We start from the raw sequence: 22,948 nt of genomic DNA, 5'->3' as shown, positions 1-22,948 counted from the left end.
GAAGGGGCAATAAATGCTGGTCTTACCAGCAACAAGCACATTTTGTGAATAAATAAAATAAACTTAAAGTTTTGGTGCATTCCCCTCAAGCCTGTCTTCTCTGTGCCTTCTCCTGCCCTAGGGCTCAGATATAGCACTAGCCTCCATTATCCCTCACGAGGACCACGGGGATCGTTGTTTGATCTCCCCATGGACTTCATAGAATACAAGTTCCCATGTTAGTGGGACCTTTAAATGTAGCTCCTAGTCCTGGGCCGGCAGTTCCCGATAGTCCTGGGCCGGGACGTTACTTTTGTGCGTCGCGGTAGCTGCTTTATTTTCAGTTTAAAATAAACCAGTCTGGCCGTTCTCTCTGCCCCTCCGAATTATCACATTGGCGACGAGGACCAGACACGGGATTCTGAGCAGCCTTTTCAAAACTCCCCGATGACAACTCCAGTCAGAAACAAAGCAAAATGGAAAACTGGAAATGCCCTTGTTTGGGAGGCTCGAGCCTTATGATGCAGATGTGGAGGACCGGCCCCTGTATGCCGAGCGCATGTGCGACCTCTTCCACTTCAATGGCATAGAAGGGGATGACAGACACAAAGTAATGCTCTTGACAACATGTGGGGCCCCGATGTTCAACATTGTTAAGTGTTTAACTTATCCTGCAGCCCCTGATACTAAAACGTTTGAGGAGTTTGTGGATCTAGGAAAGAACCATTACGACCCAAAGGTATCCGTAATCCTCCAGCTTTGTCCATTCAGTATGGCTGGGAGAACCTTTGGGAAACCCATGACAGAATTCCTGGCGAGATTAAGGAAGCTGGCTGAATATTGCGAGTTTGGCCCAACCCTGACCGAAATGCTACATGACCAGGTAGCGTGGGGGGATCAATAATGTCACAGTACAAAATAAATTTTTGGCAGAACCCACTCTAGATCTTAAAAGGGTGATAGATTTAGCACCATCCTCGGAGATCGGCGAGAAAGAGACCCAAGAACTCCAAGGGATGATCGACAGGTGTGTTCTCCGGCTGCGGGGGACACACACACACGCAAATAAGAAAGCCAGAAATCCCAGCGAAGGCTCCCACGTGCCTCACCCACCACCAACTCTGCGTGCAGCCAGGGCATTCGGGCACGTCAAAAGATAGCTGGATAAACCTAGAGGTACCAGGGAAGCCTCTCCGGAGGGCTACAAGTGTCAGCCGCAAGGTTGCCATAAATGTGGTCAAAGGAAATAGAACATAGAACATTACAGCGCAGTACAGGCCCTTCAGCCCTCGATGTTGCGCCGACCTGTGAAATCACTCTAAAGCCGATCTACACTATTCCCTTATCATCCATATGTCTATCCAATGACCATTTGAATGCCCTTAGTGTTGGCGAGTCCACTACTGTTGCAGGCAGGGCATTCCATGCCCTTACTACACTCTGAGTAAAGAACCTACCTCTGACATCTGTCTTATATCTACCTCCCCTCAATTTAAAGCTATGTCCCCTCGTGCCAGACATCACCATCCGAGGAAAAAGGCTCTCATTGTCCACCCTAACTAATCCTCTGATCGTATTGTATGCCTCAATTAAGTCACCTCTTAACCTTCTTCTCTCTAACGAAAACAGCCTCAAGTCCCTCAGCCTTCCCTCATAAGATCTTCCCTCCATACCAGGCAACATTCTGGTAAATCTCCTCTGCACCCTTTCCAATGCTTCCACATCCTTTCTATAATGCGGCGACCAGAACTGCACGCAATACTCCAAGTGCAGCCGCACCAGAGTTTTGTGCAGCGACAACATGACCTCATGGCTCCGAAACTCAATCCCTCTACCAATAAAAGCTAACACACCGTACGCCTTCTTAACAACTCTCTCAAACTGGGTGGAAACTTTCAGGGATCTATGTACATGGTAGGATCTATGTACATTCAGGTAGGTGTTTAAACTTGCCCCCAGGTGCCAGCAGCCTTCATTTTCGGGAGAGGGAGAGAGAGAGGGAACCGGAGCGCAGCGAGTGCAGCTTGGGATTCAGGTAGGTGTTTAAACTTGCCCCCAGGTTCCAGCGGCCTTCATTTCCTGGAGCGGGGGAGAGAGAGGGAGCCTGAGCGAAGTGAGTGCAGCTTGGGATTCTGTTAGGTGTTTAAACTTGCCCCCAGGTTCCAGCGGCCTTCATTTCCGGGAGCGGGAGAGAGAGAGGGAGCCGGAGCGCAGCGAGTGCAGCTTGGGATTCAGGTAGGTGTTTAAACTTGCCCCCAGGTTCCAGCGGCCTTCATTTCCGGGAGCAGGAGAGAGAGAGGGAGCCGGAGTGCAGCTTGGGAATCAGGTAGGTGCTTAAGTGTTTGATTTTTACCTCTATTTAAGTTGGGCGGTTGCTAAACCCGAGACACTACACTTGTAGTGTCTCCCACCCTTCCACCTCCTCTAACCTAAGGGGGTGAGTGAATATCAGGTAAGCTCTCTCTTTTCTTATTTTTTTATCCGCAAGTTATAGCTTCAGATTTTCGGCGGGAGCAGTGGCCAGGGGTCTGTCGGGAAGGTAAGTTTACCCTTTAATAACGTACCTTGCAGAAGAAGCGGCCTTAAGATTTTTGGCGGGAGCAGTGGCCAGGGGTCTGTCGGGAAGGTAAGTAGCTGGAAGAAATTTAACTCTTTGTGGGTTGGTAAGTATTGTGATTGGTAAGTAAAATCCTTATTCCTTTCACTTATTCATTATTTGATATTATATTTGTAATCAGTTAAGGTAAAGTGTAAAAATGGCAGGAGATCCCAGATCCGTGTTATGCTCCTCGTGCTCAATGTGGGAGTTCAGGGACGCAGCCGATGCCCCTGACTCCTTCATGTGCGGGAAGTGTGTCCAGCTGCAGCTCCTGTTAGACCGCATGACGGCTCTGGAGCTGCGGATGGACTCACTTTGGAGCATCCGCGATGCTGAGGAGGTCGTGGATAGCACGTTCAGTGAGTTGGTCACACCGCAGATTAGGGGTGGTGAGGGAGACAGGGAATGGGTGACCATAGGCAGAGAAAGAGCAGGAAGGCAGTGCAGGTGTCCCCTGCGGTCATCTTCCTCCAATACAGGTATACCGTTTTGGATACTGTTGGGGGAGATGACTCACCAGGGGAAGGCAGTAGTAGCCAGGCTCATGGCACCATGGCTGGCTCTGCTGCACAGAAGGGCGGGAAAAAGACTGGCAGGGCTAATGTCATAGGGGATTCAATCGTAAGGGGAGTGGACAGGCGTTTCTGTGGTCGAAAACAAGACTCCCGAATGGTATGTTGCCTCCCGGGTGAACGGGTCAGGGATGTCTCAGATCGGCTGCAGGACATACTGAAGGGGGAGGGTGAACAGCCAGTTGTCGTGGTGCATATAGGCACCAACGATATAGGTAAAAAACAGGATGAGGTCCGACAATCAGAATTTAGGGAGTTAGGAGATAAGTTAAAAAGTAGGACTTCAAAGGTAGTAATCTCAGTATTGCTACCAGTGCCACGAGACAGTCAGAGTAGAAATTCAAGAATAGTCAGAATGAATACGTGGCTTGAGAGATGGTGCAGAAGGGAGGTGTTCAGATTTTGGGACATTGGAACCAGTTCTGGGGGCGGTGGGGCCATTACAAATCGGATGGTCTACACCTGGGCAGGACTGGAACCAATGTTCTTGGGGGTGCTTTTGCTAACACTGTTGGGGAGGTTTTAAACTATGTGGCATGGGGATGGGGACCAGATTAGGAAGTTAGAGGTCAGTAAAGAGGCAGCAACTAAAGCCAGTAAGGTACTAGATAATAAACTCATTGTGACTAAGGGGAAGAGTAGACAGGGAAGAGATGATAAACGCAAAGGGACAGGTGGTCTGAGGTGCATTTGTTTCAATGCGAGAAGTGTAGCAGGTAAGGCAGATGAACTTAGGGCTTGAATTAGTACCTGGGAATATGATGTTATTGGTATTACGGAGACTTGGTTGAGGGAAGGGCAAGACTGGCAACTAAATATCCCAGGGTATAGATGCTTCAGGAGGGATAGAGAGGGAGGTAAAAGGGGTGGAGGAGTTGCATTACTGGTCAGAGATGATATCACAGCTATGATTAAGGAGGACACGATAGAGGATTCGAGCACTGAGGCAATATGGGTAGAGCTAAGAAATAGGAAGGGTGCACTAACATTGTTGGGACTTTACTACAGGCCTCCCAAAAGCAAGTGTGAAGTAAAGGTACAAATATGTAGACAGACTATAGAAAAATGTAGGAGCAATAGGGTGGTCGTGATGGGAGATTTTAACTTCCCCAACATTGAATGGGACTCATGTAGTGTTGGAGGCGTAGATGGAGCAGAATTTGTAAGGAGCATCCAGGAGAGTTTTTTTGAGCAGTATGTAAATAGTCCAACTCGGGAAGGGGCCATACTGGACCTGGTATTGGGGAATGATCCTGGCCAGGTGGTTGAAGTTTCAGTCGGTGATTACTTTGGGAATAGCGATCACAATTCCGTAAGTTTTAGAATACTCATGGACAAAGGCGAGAGTGGTCCTAAAGAAAGAGTGCTAAATTGGGAAAAGGCCAAGTATAACAAAATTCGGCAGGAGCTAGGGAATGTGGATTGGCAGCAGCTCTTTAAGGGTAAATCCACATTTGAAATGTGGGAGTCTTTTCAGGAAAGGTTGATTAGAGTGCAGGACAGACATGTCCCTGTGAAAATGAGGGATAGAAATGGCAAGATTAGGGAACCATGGATGACGGGTGGAATTGTGAGACTAGCTAAGATGAAAAAGGAAGCAAATAAAATGTAGATGACTTAAACCTGATGAAGCTTTGGAGGAATATCGGGAAAGTAGGACAAATCTCAAACGCGCAATAAAGAGAGCTAAAAGGGGTCATGAAATATCTTTGGCTAACAGGGTTAAGGAAAATCCCAAAGCCTTTTATTCGTATATAAGGAGCAAGAGGGTAACTAAAGAAAGGATTGGCCCACTCAAAGACAAAAGAGGGAATTTATGCGTGGAGTCAGAGGAAATGGGTGAGATTCTTAATGAGTACTTTGCATCGGTATTCACCAAGGAGAGGGACATGACGGATGTTGAGGCTAGGGATGGATGTTTAAATACTCTAGGTCAAGTCGGTATAAGGAAGGGGGAAGTTTTGGGTGTTCTAAAAGGCATTAAGGTGGATAAGTCCCCAGGTCCGGATGGGATCAATCCCAGGTTACTGAGGGAAGCGAGGAAAGAAATAGCTGGGGCCTTAACAGATATCTTTGCAGCATTCTTGAGCACGGGTGAGGTCCCGGAGGACTAGAGAATTGCTAATGTTGTCCCTTTGTTTAAGAAGGGTAGCAGGGATAATCTAGGGAATTATAGACCTGTGAGCTTGACGTCAGTGGTAGGCAAACTGTTGGAGAAGATACTGAGAGATAGGATGTATTCACATTTGGAAGAAAATAGACTTATCAGTGATAGGCAGCATGGTTTTGTGCAGGGAAGGTCATGTCTTACAAACCTAATAGAATTCTTTGAGGAAGTGACAACGTTAATTGATGAGGGAAGGGCTGTATATGTCATATACATGGACTTCAGTAAGGTGTTTGATAAAGATTCCCATGGCAGGTTGATGGAAAAAGTGAAGTCGTATGGGGTTCAGGGTGTACTAGCTAGATGGATAAAGAACTGGCTGGGCAACAGGAGACAGAGAGTAGTGGTGGAAAGGAGTGTCTCAAAATGGAGAAAGGTGCCGAGTGGTGTTCCACAGGGATCCGTGCTCGGACCACTGTTGTTTGTGATATACATAAATGATCTGGACGAAGGTATAGGTGGTCTGATTAGCAAGTTTGCAGATGATACTAAGATTGGTGGAGTTGCAGATAGTGAGGAGGACTGTCAGAGAACACAGCAAAATATAAATAGAGTGGAGAGTTGGCAGAGAAAGGGCAGATGGAGTTCAATCTAGGCAAATGCGAGGTGATGCATTTTGGAAGATCTAATTCAAGAGCGGACTATACGGTCAATGGAAGAGTCCTGGGGAAAATTGATGTACAGATGGATCTGGGAGTTCAGGTCCATTGTACCCTGAAGGTGGCAACGCAGGTCGATAGAGTGGTCAAGAAGGCATACAGCATACGGGGTATTGAGTACAAGAGTTGCCAGGTCATGTTCAAGTTGTATAGGATTTTGGTTCGGCCACGTTTGGAATACTGCATGCAGTTCTGGTCGCCACATTACCAGAAGGATGTGGATGCTTTAGAGAGGGTGCAGAGGAGGTTCACCAGGATGTTGCCTGGTATGGAGGGTGCTAGCTATGAAGAAAGGTTGAGTAGATTAGGATTGTTTTCGTTGGAAAGACGGAGGTTGAGGGGGGACCTGATTGAGGTCTACAAAATTATGAGAGGTATGGACAGGGTGGATAGCAACAAGCTTTTTCCAAGAGTGGGGGTGTCAATTTCAAGGACTCACGATTTCAAGGTGAGAGGGGGAAAATTTAAGGGAGATGTGCGTGGAAGGTTTTTTACGCAGAGGGTGGTGGGTGCCTGGAACGCTTTGCCAGCGGAGGTGGTAGAGGCGGGCATAATAGCATCATTTAAGATGCATCTAGACAGATATATGAACGGGCGGGGAACAGAGGGAAGTAGATCCTTGGAAAATAGATGACAGGTTTAGATAAAGGATCTGGATCGGCGCCGGCTGGGAGGGCCGAAGGGCCTGTTCTTGTGCTGTAATTTTCTTTGTTCTTTGATCTTTGTTCTCTCTGCTCATCCACACTACCAAGAATCTTACTCTGTCTTCCTGTTATTCCTTCCAAAATGAATCACCTCATACTTTTCTGCTTTAAACTCCATTTGCCACGTCTCAGCGCTGCAGCTTATCTATGTCCCTCTGTAACTTGTAACATCCTCCCGCGCTGTCCACAACTCCACCGACTTTAGTGTCATCTGCAAATTTACTCACCCATCCTTCTACTCCCTCCTCCAGGTCATTTATAAAAATGGCAAACAGCAGTGGCCCCAAAACAGATCCTTGTGGCACACCACTAGTAACTGGACTCCAGTCTGAACACTCCCCATCAACCACCACCCTTTGTCTTCTTCCAGCTAGCCAATTTCTGATCCAAACTGCTAAATCACCCTGAATCCCATGCTTCCCTATTTTCTGCAGTAGCCTACCGTGGGGAACCTTATCAAACGCTTTACTGAAATCCATATACACCACATCAACTGCTTTACCCTCATCCACCTGTTTGGTCACCTTCTCAAAGAACTCAATAAGGTTTGTGAGGCACGACCTACCCTTCACAAAACCGTGTTGACTATCTCTAATCAAATTATTCCTTTCCAGATGATTATACACCCTAACTCTTATAAACATTTCCAAGATTTTGCCCACAACAGAAGTAAGGCTCACTGGTCTATAGTTACCGGCGTTGTCTCTACTCCCCTTCTTGAACAAGGGGACAACATTTGCTATCCTCCAGTCTTCTGGCACTATTCCTGTAGACAAAGGCTCAGCAATCTCCTCCCAAGCTTCCCAGAGAATCCTAGGATAAATCCCATCCGGCCCAGAGGACTTATCTATTTTCACACTTTCCAGAATTGTGAACACCTCCTCCTTATGAACCTCAAGCCCTTCTAGTCTCGTAGCCTGATTTTCAGTATTCCCCTCGACAACATTGTCTTTTTCCTGTGTGAATACTGACGAAAAATATTCATTTAGCACCTCTCCTATCTCCTCGGACTCCAAGCACAACTTCCCACTACTGTCCTTGACTGGCCCTACTCTTACCCTAGTCATTCTTTTATTCCTGACATATCTATAGAAAGCTTTAGGGTTATCCTTGATCCTACCTGCCAAAGACTTCTCATGTCCCCTCCTGGCTCTTCTTAGCTCTCTCTTGAGGTCCTTCCTAGCTAACTTGTAACTCTCGAGCGCCCTAACTGAACCTTCATGTCTCATCTTTACATGAGCCTCCTTCTTCCTCTTGACAAGTGTTTCGACTGCTTTAGTAAACCACGGTTCCCTTGCTCGACCACTTCCTCCCTGCCTGACAGGTACATACTTATCAAGGACACGCAGTAGCTGTTCCTTGAACAAGCTCCACATTTCCATTGTGCCCATCCCCTGCAGTTTTCCTCTCCATCCGATGCATCCTAAGTCATGCCTCATCGCATCATAATTGCCTTTCCCCCAGATAGAACTCTTGCCCTGCGGTATATACCTATCCCTTTCCATCACTAAAGTAAACGTAATCGAATTATGGTCACTATCACCAAAGTGCTCACCTACCTCCAAATCTAACACCTGTCCTGGTTCATTACCCAGTACCAAATCCAATATGGCCTCGCCTCTCGTTGGCCTATCTACATACTGTGTCAGGAAACCCTCCTGCACACATTGGACAAAAATGGACCCATCTAAAGTTCTCTAAAGTACTAGGTTTAAGGTGCGAGGGGCAAAGTTCAGAGGAGATGTGCAAGGGAAGCTTTTTGCAAAGAGGGTAGTGGGTGCCTGGAACTCGCTGCCGGAGGAGGCGGTGGAAGCAGGTACGACAGTGACGTTTAAGGGGTATCTTGACAAATACATAAATAGGATGGGAATAGAGGGATATGGACCCCGGAAGTGTAGAAAGTTTTAGGTGTGACGGGCAACATGGTCGGCGCAGGCTTGGAGGGCCAAAGGGCCTGTTCCTGTGGTGTACTTTTCTTTGTTCTTGGTTCTTTAAAGTGTGGGTTGTATTGGCCAATATCCCTGTCAAATGTGGATGCCAAGATTCTTGCCAAAATGTTGGCTCTTAGGTTGGAGGAGTGCCTCCCGTAAGAGATTGGGGAGGATCAGACGGGGTTTGTAAAGGGTAGGCAGTTGTCCTTGAATATGCACTGCTTGTTAAACGTGGTCCTCTCCCCATCAGAAGGGGGTGAGCTGGAGGTGATGGTGGCACTGGATGCAGAGAAGACGTTTGAGAAGAGTGGAGTTATTTGTTTCATAGAATTCACAGCGCAGAAGGAGGCCATTTGGCACATCAAGTCTGCACCAGCCCTATCCCCGTAACCCAGTAACTGCACCTAACCTTTTTGGACACTAAGGGGCAATTTAGTACAGCCAATCCACCTAACCCGCACATCTTTGGACTGTGGGAGGAAACCCACGCCAACACAGGGAGAACATGCAGACTCCGCATAGACAGTAACTCAAAGCGGAAATCGAACCCGGGACCCTGGAACTGTGAGACGTGGTGCTAACCATTGAGCCACCATGCCGTCGTGGAGTGTTGGCGCGGTTTGGGATTGGGCCTAAGTTTGTGTCATGAGCCAACTTGTTATATAAGGAACTGAAGGCGAGTGTTCAGACTAATGAGGTGAACTTGGGACATTTTCAGCTGCATTGGGATATCCCATGACTCCCCTTTTGTTTGAGCTGGTGATAGAGCCCATGTCCATTGCGCTGGGATACTCGGATAAGGTGAGGGGGATAGTGAGGGAGGGGAGGGTGGAGCATAAGGTGTCCCTGTATACTGATGACCTTTTGTGGTATATTTCTAACCCGTGTCCCATGGTGGGGGATATAATGGGGCTGCTCTGGCGATGTGGGGCTTTTTCGGGATTCAAATTGAATTTGGAGAAGAGCGAGTGGTTTTTGGTTTCCTCTCCGGGGGGGCGGGAGCTGGCTTGGGGGGAATTGCCGTTTTCTGTGGCATTACTCACTTATGGCACCTGGGGTGCAGGTGGCTCGGGACTGGGCCTGGCCCGATAAATTGAATTTTACAAACCTGCTGGGTAGGGTCCAAACAGGTTTGTTGAGGTAGGACAACATCCCTCTGTCATTGGCAGACCGTGTGCCAGCGGTAAAGGTGAATATGTTGCCATGGTTTTCATTTTTATTCCAGTGCTTACTGGCTTTTTTGCCAAAGGTGTTTTTTATGGGGGTGGAATGGTTGATTTTGTTGATTGTATGGGAGGGAAAGGTGACGAGGATTTGGAAGACGTTGCTTCAGAGAGGGTGACAATCAGGGGGTTTGGCTCTTCCACATCTGAGGTATTACTAGAGAAGGTGTGGGGCTGGGGGAGGGACCTGGATGCAATGTGGGTGAGGATAGAAGCAGGCTCTTGTAGGAGGTGGGGTTCCAGGCGCTGGCAATGGTAACACTCCCATTTGCCCCAGGAGAATACTCGGGTAGTCCCGTGGTGGTAGCCATGCTGAAGATATGGAGGTAATTTCAGCAGCATTTTAAGTCAGGGGCGGGGTTGAAGCTGATGCTGGTTCCAGAGATTCATGGGCTGGATTCTCCATTTCAGGGACTATGTCCCCACGCCCGTCGTGAATACTGTGGTCTTTTATGCCAGAAAAACTGGCGTCCAAAGGCCAGAGATTCACAGCCCTGCAGGGGGTAGGAGACAGCTGTCGTAGAGCTCGCAGCTCCAGCTGCGGATATGGACCCCCGCACTTCTGGGTCAGAGGCTGCGCATGTGCACGGCAGGATCAGATTAGATCCAGACCGTCGGGAATTCGGCCAGTCGGGGGCGGAGAATAGCAGGGCAGGCCTAAGAGGCGTCATTCTCCGACCCCCCAGCGGGTCGGAGAATGGCCGTTGGCCGCCGTGAATACTGCCCCCGCTGGTTGCCGAAGTCTCCGGTACCGGATATTCGGCGGGGGCGGGAATCGGTCCGCGCCGGTTGGCGGGCCCCCCCCGCTCAATTCTCCGGCTCGAATGGGCCGAAGTCCCGCCGATAAATTGCCTGTCCCGCCGGCGTAAATGAAAGTACCTATTTACCGGCGGGCCAAGGCGGCGCGGGAGGGCTCCGGGGTCCTGGGGGGGGCGCGGGGCGATCTGGCCCCGGGGGGGTGCCCCCACGGTGGCCTGGCCCGCGATCGGGGCCCACTGATCCGCGGGCGGGCATGTGCCGTGGGGGCACTCTTTCCCTTCCGCCTCTGCTACGGTCTCCACCATGGCGGAGGCAGAAGAGACTCTCCCCACTGCGCATGCGCGGGAAACTGTCAGCGGCCGCTGACGCTCCCGCGCATGCGCCGCCCGGAGATGTCATTTCCGCGCCAGCTGGCAGGGCAACAAAGGCCGTTTCCGCCAGCTGGCGGGGCAGAAATTCCTCCGGCGCCGGCCTAGCCCCTGAATGTTGGGGCTCGGCCCCCAAAGATGCGGAGCATTCCGCACCTTTGGGGCGGCGCGATGCCCATCTGATTGGCGCCGTTTTGGGCGCCAGTCGGCGGACATCGCGCCTTTTGGGGAGAATTTCGCCCCTGGTTTCCGGTGGTGGATACTGTGCGCGGCGTACTCCCTGAGTACGAAGCTTTTCGGGGGGGCGGAGAATCGCCGAACCGCCTCCGATCCCGATTCCGTGCATGAAACTGGATTCTCCGCCCGGCGCCGAACGCGATTTCACCGTCGATGGCGGAGGATGTATTTGAGCCAGTGAGACTGGATGCTAGGTTCCGGGGATGGGAGGAGCGATGGGGGATGATGGAAATGAAGGATGGATTTTAAGAAGGGCAGTTTGTGAGTTCAGAGGAGTTGATGGAGAAGTTTGGGGTTCTGCGGGGGGGGGGCCTTTAGGTATATACAGGTGCGGGACTTCACAAGGAAGGTTTTCCCGACATTTCCGGTGACACCTCCCTCCTCGTTGTTGAAGGGGTTGTTGGCGGTGATGAGGTTCGGGGGAGGGGGGTTCATCTCGATTTATGGGAAGATTTTGGAGGAGGATATGGTGTCGCTGGAGGGGGTCAGGGCCAAGTGGGAGGAGGAGCTGGGGGTGGCATTGGAGAAGGGATTGTGGTGTTGCGGAATGTAAATGCCTCGACCTTCTGTGCAAGGCTGGGGTTGATACAATTAAAGGTGATGAACAGGACGCAGCTGCGTGGTCGAGGATAAGCCGGTTGTCTGAGGGGATGGAGGTGCTTGTGAGCGGTTTGGGGGTGGCCCAGCCAACCATGTACATACGTTCTGGTCCTGTCCGAAGTTGGAGAAATTTGGGGTGTCGTTTTTCAGCACCATGTCGGCGATCTTGCGCATGGATTTGGAGCCCAGTCCCCTGGGGGCCATATTTGGGGTGTCGGACTAGCCGGAGCTACAGACGGTAGTGGGGGGGGCAGACTCTTTAGCCTTCACTTCGCTGATTGCTCATAGGCAGGTCCTGCTGGGGTGGAGGTCAGCCTTCCCGCTCCGTGCCTCAGTGTGGCTTGGGGACCCGGGGCGGGATTCTCCGACCCCCCGCCGGGTCGGAGAATCGCCGGGGGCTGGCGTGAATCCCGCCCCCGCCGGTTGCCGAATTCTCCGGCACCAGATATTCGGCGGGGGCAGGAATCGCGCCGCGCCGGTTGGCGGGCCCCCCCCCGCCCCCGCCCTGCGATTCTCCGGCCCGGACGGGCCGAAGTCCCGCTGCTGGAATGCCTGTCCCGCCGGCATGGATTAAACCACCTCTCTTACCAGCGGGACAAGGCGGCGCGGGCGGGCTCCGGGGTCCTGGGGGGGGCGCGGGGCGATCTGGCCCCGGGGGTGCCCCCACGGTGGCCTGGCCCGCGATCGGGGCCCGCCGATCCGCGGGCGGACCTGTGCCGTGGGGGCACTCTTTTCCTTCCGCATTCGCCACGGTCTCCACCATGGCAGAGGCGGAAGAGACCCCCTCCACTGCGCAGGCCCAGGGATGCCGTGAGCGGCCGCTGACGCTCCTGCGCATGCGCCGCCCGGCAAAGTTAGTTTCGCGCCAGCTGGCGGGGCACCAAAGGCCTTTCCCGCCAGCTGGCGGGGCGGAAATCAGCCCCTCAAGGTTAGGTCTCGGCCGCTCAAGATGCGGAGGATTCCGCACCTTTGGGGCGGCGCGATGCCGGACTGATTCGTGCCGTTTTTGGCGCCGGTCGGCGGACATTGCGCTGATTGCAGAGAATTCCGCCCCTGATAGAGTTCCTGGGCGGGATTCTCCGACCCCCCCCCCCCCACCGCAGGGCCGGAGAATCGCCGGGGGACGGCATGAATCCCACCCCGACGCCGGCTGCCGGATTCTCCAGCGTCGGTTTTTCGGCGGGGGCGGGAATCGTGTCCCGCCAGTCGGGGGCCGTTGGCAGTGGCTCCCCCCCAGCGATCCTCCGCTCCGCGATGGGCCGAGTGGCCGCCTGTTTTTGGCCAGTCCCGCTGATGTAAATCAAATAAGGGGATCTGGCAAACTGATTTGCAGGCGGGCCTGTGCCGTGGGGGCACTCTTTCCCTCTGCGCTGGCCGCTGGAACGGTCCACCATGACCAGTGCGGAGAAGAACCCCCCTGCGCATGCGCTGGAATCACGCCAGAACATGCTGGCGCTCCCGCGCATGCGCCAACTCGCGCCGGCCGGCGGAGGCCCTTCAGCGCCAACCCCACCGTCGCCGGCCTAGCCCCTGAAGGTGCGGAGGATTCCGCACCTTCCGGGCAGCCCGACGCCGGAGTGGTTCACGCCACTCCTCGGCACTGGTACGGCCCGTCCCGCCGGATAGCGGAGAGTCCCGGCCCCTGTGTTTGGAAAAGGTTAAGTTTACCTTGCGGGGGTGTCGGGATTGGGGGGTGCTATGCTTTGAGTTATTGGGGTGTTGGTTGGTAATGATTTTAAATGCTTAAAAACGAATAAAAATATTTTTCTAAAAAGATGTAGGAGCAGACGTAGGCCATTCAGCCCATCGAGTTTGCTCAACCAGCCAATGAGATCATGACCGGTCTGATGCGATAATCCCCAACTCCACTTTCCCGCTTTGTCCCCATAACCCTTGATTCCCTCACTGATTAAAAATCTGTCTATCTCAGCCTTGAACATTCTTAGCGACCCAGCCTCTCCAGCTCTCTGCGGTATCGAATTCCATAGACTCATCCCCTCTGAGAGAAGAAATTCCTCCTCATCTCTGTCTGAAATGGGCAACCCCCTTCGTCTGAGATTATGCCCTCTGGTCCTAGACTCTCCCACAAGGGGAAACAATCTGTCAGCATCTAGTGCAATGTAATCTGTTTGGGTGGTGTGACTGTCATGGTTGAATAACTGATAATGTGTGTGCAAAAAAAGCGAATTGTGATCAGAAGATCAGAAGGAATAGGTGGATCGGAGAATTGCAGCAGTCGAAATGTGCAGCATATGAATGTAAGGTATGGGGCGGTATTCTCCCCCCCCCCCCCCCACCCCACAGGGTGGGAGAATCGCCGGGGCGCCGCGTGTGTCGTGCCTCGCCGCCCCGACACCCGCACGCGATTCTCCCCCCCCCCCGAAACCAGCGGTGCGGCAATCGCGCCGGGCCGCTCGGAGAATCGCCGCAAACGATCAAAAATGACAGTCCCGCCGGCGCCGTTCAGCCCTGGTTGCTGCCGGCGGGAACTCTGCGGGAAAGCTGGGGGGGCGGCCTGTGGGGGGAGGGGGGGGGAGGAGGATTCCTTCACCGGGAGGGGCCTCCGATGGGGTCTGACCCGCGATCGGGGCCCACCGATCGGCGGGCCGGTCTCTCCCCCCCCCTGGACCTACCTCCTGGCGTGGCCGGCCCCTGAACACCGACCCCATGTTGGGTCAGGGCCGGCGCACGTAAGAAGTTCCCCGCTCATGCGCAGGATGGCGTGGCCCAACTGCACATGCGCGGGTTGGCGCAGCGAGGCTGGAGCGGTGTCAACCACTCCAGCGCCGTGCTGGCCCCCTGTGGGGGCCAGAATAGGTCGTGCCCAGGCCCTGTTCGCACCGCCATGAAACGCAACGGCGTTCACGACAGCGTGAACACTTGGCCTCAATATCGGAGAATCTCGCCCATGAATCGTGATTGATGGAGGTTATCAGTAGGTGCGGTGAATTGAGCAGTCTCTTAGGCTGGTGGTGCAGTTGGTAGGAAATGAAATTTCTGTAACGTTTTCTGACATTAACCTTCACCATTACAGTTGGTGCATTGGAGAGTCGGCCTAAGTGCCTCTGAGTTAGGAAGAAGGGGAAATGAACAGCCTAGTTCCTGAATACCAACATCCGTCTATTGATTCTTATTGGAAAGTGCGAGACTGGGATGAAGCATTCGCTGTGGTCAGAGAGATTGCCTGTCAAGACTCACATGTGAATGATGACCACTTGTGTGAAGTGCCGTACCTCAGCGGCAAGGAGTCAATGCTTCAATGAAGAGAGGGAGGGGATAAAACTGTTGAGGGGAAAAAATCCTCACATGCTTGAAGTTTTGGCATGGTAGCACAGTGTTTAGCACTGTTGTTTCACAGCGCCAGGGACCCGGGTTCGATTCCCGGCATGGGCCACTACTGTCTGTGCGGAGTCTGCGCCTTCTCCCCATATCTGCCTAGGTTTCCTCCGGGTGCTCCGGTTTCCTCCCACAAGTCCCTAAAGACGTGCTTGTTAGGTGATTTGGACATTTTGAATTCTCCCACTGTGTACAAAGAACAAAGAACAAAGAAAAGCACAGCACAGGAACAGGCCCTTCGGCCCTCCAAGCCCGTGCCGACCATGCTGCCCGACTAAACTACAATCTTCTACACTTCGTGGGTCCGTATCCCTCTATTCCCATCCTATTCATGTATTTGGCAAGATGCCCCTTAAATGTCACTATTGTCCCTGCTTCCACCACCTCCTCCGGCAGCGAGTTCCAGGCACCCACTACCCTCAGTGTAAAAAACTTGCCCCGTACATCTACTCTAAACCTTGCCCCTCGCACCTTAAACCTATGCCCCCTAGTAATTGACCCCTCTACCCTGGGGTAAAGCCTCTGACTATCCACTCTGTCTATGCCCCTCATAATTCTGTAGACCTCTATCAGGTCGCCCCTCAACCTCTGTCGTTCCAGTGAGAACAAACCGAGTTTATTCAACCGCTCCTCATAGCTAATGCCCTCCATACCAGACAACATTCTGGTAAATCTCGTCTGCACCCTCTCTTAAGCCTCCACATCCTTCTGGTAATGTTGCGGCCAGAATTGAACACTATACTCCAAGTGTGGCCTAACTAAGGTTCTATACATCTGCAACATGACCTGCCAATTCTTATACTCAATGCCCCGGCCAATGAAGGCAAGCATGCCGTATGCCTTCTTGACTACCTTCTCCACCTGTGTTGCCCCTTTCAGTGACCTGTGGACCTGTACACCTAGATCTCTCTGACTTTCAATACTCTTGAGGGTTCTACCATTCACTGTATTTTCCCTACCTGCATTAGACCTTCCAAAATGCATTACCAAAATGCATTACCACACATCTGAACCCGAACAGGCACCAGAATGTGGCGACTTGGGGATTTTCACAGTAACTTCATTGCAGTGTTATTGTAATCCTACTTGTGAGACGAATAGAGATTATTATTATTGAGTGAATTACTGAGATACGTGAATGTGAAATGCTTTTCACTTTAGAGCTGGCAAACAGCCATTTAATATGATTAAAATTGGCATTGCTCTGGTTCTAACAGCCTCCACAACCAGGTGAGTCACAGCTGTCAAGTTAAACAATTTCAATAAATTTTATACGGTTGTATCTAATTATTTAACTAAAATTAGAACTTGATTGTTTTTCATGCCACATTGTCAGAATTACAATTAATTGTGAGCGCCACAATTTGCATCTGAAAGTATAATCCAATGTCATAATTCCCAGATTGGGAACTGCCAGCCTGGGTCTGGGAGCTATATTTAAAGGTCCCCCCGAGGAGCCTCAGCTGTGCGGGCCTGCGCCCGTTCACCACGGGAACCCGAATTCTATGAGGTCCTCATGGAGACCAATCAACGATATCCCGCGGTCCTCGTGAGCGTCATCACATCCAGCATCAATTGAATTACTGTGAAGTGAACCTTCCCTTTTGTTAGTTTTATAGTGTGGCTAAGAGTTAGGTGACTGTTTGAAAATGATTCACATTGCCACTATTGAGTGGCAGCACGGTAGCACAGTGGTTAGCACTGTTGCTTCCCGGCTCCAGGGTCCCAGGTTCGATTCCCGGCTTGGGTCACTGTCTGTGCGGAGTCTGCCCGTTCTCCCCGTGTCTGCGTGGGTTTCCTCCGGGTGCTCCGGTTTCCTCCCACAAGACCGAAAGACGTGCTGTTGGGTGAATTGGACATTCCGAATTCTCCCTCCGTGTACCCGAACAGGCGCCGGAATGTGGTGACTAGGGGCTTTTCACAGTAACTTCATTGTAGTGTTAATGTAAGCCTACTTGTGACAATAAAGATTATTACTTTACAAGGGGCTACGCACTGCCCTGTAAAATCTTAAGAGGTGGCTAAACAGAACCTTCCCTCAGTAAATTAACTCAGTTGGGCTCAGTCCAGGGCTGAACAAACTGAACATTGGGAGTGCGAGGATTGCTCATTCCAAGCTTTCCTATATCCCTTTTCATCAAATTCATAGAATTTACAGTGCAGAAAGAGGCCATTCGGCCCATCGAGTCTGCACCGGCTCTTGGAAAGAGCACCCTACCCAAGCCCACACCTCCAGCCTATCCCCATAACCCAGTAACCCCACCCAACACCAAGGGCAATTTTGGACACTAAGGGATAATTTATCGTGACCAATCCACCTCACCTGCACATCTTTGGACTGTGGGAGGAAACCGGAGCACCCGGAGGAAACCCACGCACACACGGGGAGGACGTGCAGGCTCCGCACAGACAGTGATCCAAGTCGGGAATCGAACCTGGGACCCTGCACTGCGAAGCAATTGTGCTAACCACTGTGCTAACGTGCTGCCCTTTTGTGTGATATCCATCAACAAACGGAGTAACATCACAGCTAAAGCACAATGGTTGCAGCCGATGCTTGCTCAATTAATCGCAGATCTTTGCTAGCTACGGGAATTAAGTGAATTAGAAGTTAGCATGCAGATCAGCCATGAATTCAAACATGGAACAGGTTCCAGGGACTGCATGGGGCTGTTTAGCACAGGGCTAAATCGCTGGCTTTGAAAGCAGGCCAGCAGAACGGTTCAATTCCCGTAACAGCCTCCCCGAACAGGCGCCGGAATGTGGTGACTAGGGGCTTTTCACAGTAACTTCATTTGAAGCCTACTTGTGACAATAAGCCATTTTCATGGCCTATCCCTATTTCTATCTTCTTCTTACCCGATGTCGCCACGCACCCAAATAACCTCGGTTTGGCCAGTCAGGCAACGCCCTTTCTTCGGCCTGTCAAGATTTTAGAGTAACCCGCGTGGCCAATTTATTTTTAAGTGCAAATGACTAAAAAGCGGACCTACCTTCCTTGCTGCGGATGATTTGCTCTTGAAATAGCACACTTGGTGGATGATTTTTTTGGGTTCTGGTGGGACGTTCGGTTCAGCTCCACCTTTTTTTGCTTTGCTGGCCGAAGCGGCTTTGACCCCGGAGCCGTTGTCCTTGTTGGCTTTCGGCTTGGGCTGCGCTGCTTTGCCTTGAGCCGATTCGGAAGGCGTCTTCGAACTTCTCGACGGCGATGTTAAATTCTCGTCGTCCAGATTGCTGCGCTGCAGACGCTTCGGCAGATCAGGGTCCAAGGTTACCCTCCGTGAATCAGAATGACATTTAACTTTTTTCTCAAAACTCCTCTTAATATCCACCCCGTTACTTCCCTTGGAGCGGGCGGCTGACGACTGACCGCGGGAGCCAGCGGAGCCTCTGCTCGATATCTTCTCCGTCACCAGCTTTTCGACCAATTCTTTCACGACGTCCTCCAGCACCTTTAAGAATTTGCTCTCCTCCAAGACGATCACCAGGTCTTCGCAGGACGCTGCGGACGACTCTGTGCCGGCTTTGGAGGCCATTTCGGCCCCTTGGACTTTTAACCTGTTGTCAGGCCCGTGTCTTTCGGAATGGTGGTCAGCTTGATCACTGAGGGTGGCAAAAGATGCAGCATCTTCATTTGTGTGAAACGAGGATGAAAATGCCGAAGTGGCATTGGATTTGGACTCGTCGGGATTTTCGGATGACTTGATTCCTTCATTTCCACCGGTGTTTGCAGATCCAAAATGTGAAATCTGAAAGGCACAAATTTATTCCCAGCAGGGAATAGCCCTGTAGTATCAAATTCATTGAGAATAACCATAAATATCATTTTGGATCAATGAACATGTTCCTAACTAAAAGAAGGAAGTTGTTGCTGTAAAATCCAGGCATGTAATTAGCAGCAAAAACAGATGCATGATAATAATGCTATCCATTCTATGGCTGTCTAATTTAATTCGTGTTTCTCAACAAAAGGGCGGCACGGGGTGGCTGCCTCACGGCGCCGAGGTCTCGGGTTCGATCTCGGCCCCGGGTCACTGTCCGTGTGGAGTCTTCACATTCTCCTCGTGTCTGCGCGGGTCTCACCCCCACAACCCAAAGATGTGGTGGATTGGCCACACTAAACTGCCCCTTACTTGGAAAAAAAATGAATTGGTACTTTACTTTTTCTTTTCTAACGTGTCTCACAATAAACCAACCGCTCCATAGGCCTCTAGGCCACCATTCACGGCCTGCCAGCAGTGAGGTGTTCACCAAACTGAGGTATGGTGCTGAAGTAAAATATTGCGGGTGCTGGAAATCGGGGGGGAAATAAAGGACAGATATGCTAGTAAACACTCAGAAGGTTAGACAGCATCTGTGGAGAGAGAAACAGGGTCAGCCTTAAATGTCACTGGCCTTAAAGGCTGCCTGACCAGTTGAGCGTTTTCCAGTAATTTTCTACTCTTATTTCTTAATGAGTGCCTCTCCAGAAAAGCACTACTACAGGAAGGCATGGTTACTCCAGCCTCCCAGCAGCATGCGAGAGAGCAGCGGTTAAATAGAACAAAGGAATGGAAGAAACAGGAGAAGGAGTCGGCCATTTTGCCCCTTGAGTCTGCTCCACATTCAAAATGGCCGATCTCCCATCTCCACCGCACACTATTCCCATACCCTGTGATTCCCCGAGTGGCCAAAAAGAATTGACTGTGCACCTTTCTCTGGAGGATTGCCTGGCCTCCACTTGGTAGCTGCTGACAACAGCACAATTAGGTCAAGAGCACACCGGGTGTAGGACCCCAGTCGTGGATGCAAGACCCCACACTCTCTGCTACAATGTTTATCATCATTCCACAGAGTGGGCCTCAAGCAAAACATTAGTGGAAGCCGCGATCCTTGGCACAATATTAGCAACATGGCCACAAAAATAAGCTTCCGCTTCAGGATTCAAGCAATTTTCCAAATTTCATATTTAATAGCATCACATCGGAATGGGTACATTGCGTATTAAAAATAACATTGTTCCATAACATTCCAGGTGGATTTTAGCTCACCGGGAGCCAATCAGCAGAGCATGCTGGTAGGCTGATGTGTTTAGTGGGAGGAGGTGTCCATTGTGAGGCCTGAGAACTTTGACCATGCCCCTGGTGGGGTAGGAACACCAGAGAGGTTCGCTGATTATTGATTATTACTGTGGAAACCCAAAGACCACGAGAGGCGATTGTGAGCCACGTTCGCCATTAGCATGATCGGCGACTCAGGCCCGAAATCCCGTGAGAGTCGGGAAACGAGATTCTCGCCAGAGAAATCCAATTTCCCCATTTTTCCCGCCCTTCGCCAGTGCTGTAACAAGCTTCCCGTGTCATTTCAATATATTTTTATGCATTTCAATATTATGAAAGGGCTTTCAAGCCACGATTCCGCCTCATCGAGTAATCATACCTCACCGACGTCACGTCAGCGAGGTATACAATAGCTATATAAAACAGGATTCAGCCGAGGGGGACGTGCCAGGGGCGTCAAGGTAAGTATAGTCCCTGGGGAGAGAGGGACATGCTCACCTGGCACAGGTTGCCACTGCCTCAGCGCTCACAGTAGTGTCAACCTGTGTCCAAAACAGAGCCAGTTTGGCAATGCCTGCGGTGGGCCCTCTGGAGGGTCCCATGGGGAAGGGGGGGGGGATGTTTGTTGGAGGGGGGCGGGGGGCAGCATGACGCCGAGGACCTGGGTTCGATCCCGGCCCTGGGTCACTGTCTGTGTGGAGTTTGCACATTCTCCCCGTGTCTGCGTGGGTCTCACCCCCACAACCCGAAACGATGTGCAGGCTTAGGTGGATTGGCCACACTAAATTGCCCCTTAATTGGAAAAAAAATAATTGGGCGCACTAAATTTACTTTTTTAATCTGTTAAAAAAAAGTTTGTTAGTAGCCGAGGGTTGATGCCTGTAAGCGGGGGGGGGGGGATTGCCCAGATACTTGTAAGGGGAGTCCTCCGTGTCCCGTGGGGGACGGTTGGAGGGAGATTAGCCGCAGTGCAGGTCAAGGCGGCCTTTGAAGCTGGCACCCCGATCTCTGTGGAGACGGCCTGGCTCCACCCTGCCAGAGTGAGGCGCAAAGTCTGGTCTGAAAACTCAACTGTGCATCTGGAGAGACACGCGTCGGTCTTCAGTCCGAACCTGACACCCTGACAAGGTTTGGCAAAATTCCAGCCACCTCCCGACCTCCTCACAAATAATTTTGAACTTCCTGTTCTCGCCCTTCCTGGCTGCCCCAGATAAAACCGGGCAGCGTGTCCACAGTGCGCACTCTGCCCAGTTATCCCCCAATGGGCCAGTCAGCGTGCGATGTAGGCCAGTGTCAGCTGAACAAGGAGCGGGAACGGGGAAGTGAACGAATGCACTCGACATTCAGGGAGGGGACCGGCCCACCCTGTTACTGCCCAGCAGGGCCAGTGAAAATCCGCTCCCTCCAGCTTTCTAGTTGTGCTTACTTTATCTTCCGATGATTCTTCATCATCAGCAAAGTAGGGGCCATATCCTGACATTCCTTCCCTGACGAGACTGTTGCGGCCAACGTTTGGCTAACAGTTTACCTGGAATGTGAATAAGAATAATGATCAGGGTTTCCGCTGGCGTACCGTGAGGAATGAGCTCTAGGATCAACAGCTTTTTTTTTCAATTTTATTCGGTCTGTCAATTGATTGTGGCCGGTGACAACCGAGGTCCGACCTTCACTGTCCCTCGGAAACACAAACGGAAAATTCTGGAAAAACGCCCCGGGTCTGGCAACGTCTGCGGAGAGGGAAGCCGAGTTAACATTTCGAGTCCGCTCGGATCTCTTCAGAGGCGAAGAAGAGTCACGCGGACTCGAGACGTTAACTCCGTTACCCTCTCCGCGGATGCTGCCAGACCTGCGGAGTTTTCCCAGCATTTTCTGTCTTTGTTTCGGATTGCCAGCACCCGCAGGATTTTGCTTTTATTTACTCTCCATCTGCAGTTGCCCTGAGAAGGTGGTGGTCATTCTTCTGTAGATCGTGCGATGACGGGGCTCCCACAGGGCAACATGGTAGCACAGTGGTTAGCACAATTGCTTCACAGCTCCAGGGTCCCAGGTTCGTTTCCCGGCTTGGGTCACTGTCTGTGCAGAGTCTGCACGTTCTCCCCGGGTGCTCCCACAGTTCAAAGATGTGCAGGTTAGGTGGATTGGCCATGCTAAATTACCCTTAGTGTTCAAAATTGCCCTTAGTGTTGGGTGGGGTTACTGGGTTATGGGGATAGGGTGGAGGAGTGGGCTTGGGTAGGGTGCTCTTTCAAAGAGCCAGTGTAGACTCGATGGGCTGAATGGCCTCCTTCTGCACTGTAAATTCTATGAAAGAATACTTTGAGATATAGAATTTCAGACATTGACGCAGAAACAGTGAAGGTACAGCAATATTTGGCCATGTCAGGGTGATGTGAAAAGTGGGGAGGAGCTTAGGGATGATGATGTTTCCACACCATTCCTGTCCTTCTCGTGGTAAAATCTTCTTTCTAAATTTAAAGTGCCCAATTATTTTTTTCCAATTAAGAGGCACTTTAGCGTGGCCAATCTACCTACCCTGCACATCTTTGGGTTGTGGGGGTGAGACCCGCGCAGACACTGGGAGAATGCGCAAACCGCACACGGACAGTGACCCGGGGGCCGGGATCGAACCCGGGTCCTCGGCGCAGTGAGGCAGCAGTGCTGACCACTGCGCCAACCTGTCGTCCCTTTCCCGTGGTAAAAACTGCAGGGGGAACAATACTCTCATTGAAATCTTGCCACTCCTATGTTGCTGTAGCCTGTACGTCGCACATACTG

General features: G+C 51.4%; 1 protein-coding gene across 1 annotated transcript in view; it reads right to left on the bottom strand.

Annotated features, from left to right (window-relative positions):
* Positions 1 to 22,948, bottom strand: part of LOC140429328 (uncharacterized) — a 72,118-nt gene that overhangs the window by 8,866 nt on the left and 40,304 nt on the right. Inside the window, exons 3-4 of the mRNA XM_072516177.1 lie at positions 21,600 to 21,701; positions 18,128 to 18,883 (exon numbers count right to left, since the gene is read on the bottom strand). Of these exons, the coding sequence (XP_072372278.1) occupies positions 18,128 to 18,883; positions 21,600 to 21,653 (810 nt within the window). The 5' untranslated portion in view covers positions 21,654 to 21,701. The remainder of the gene's footprint in view (positions 1 to 18,127; positions 18,884 to 21,599; positions 21,702 to 22,948) is intronic.

The sequence above is a fragment of the Scyliorhinus torazame genome, chromosome 1, assembly GCF_047496885.1.
Source record: "Scyliorhinus torazame isolate Kashiwa2021f chromosome 1, sScyTor2.1, whole genome shotgun sequence".
In the NCBI taxonomy this organism is placed as follows: domain Eukaryota; kingdom Metazoa; phylum Chordata; class Chondrichthyes; order Carcharhiniformes; family Scyliorhinidae; genus Scyliorhinus; species Scyliorhinus torazame.
This window is presented reverse-complemented; position numbering and strand designations above follow the sequence as displayed.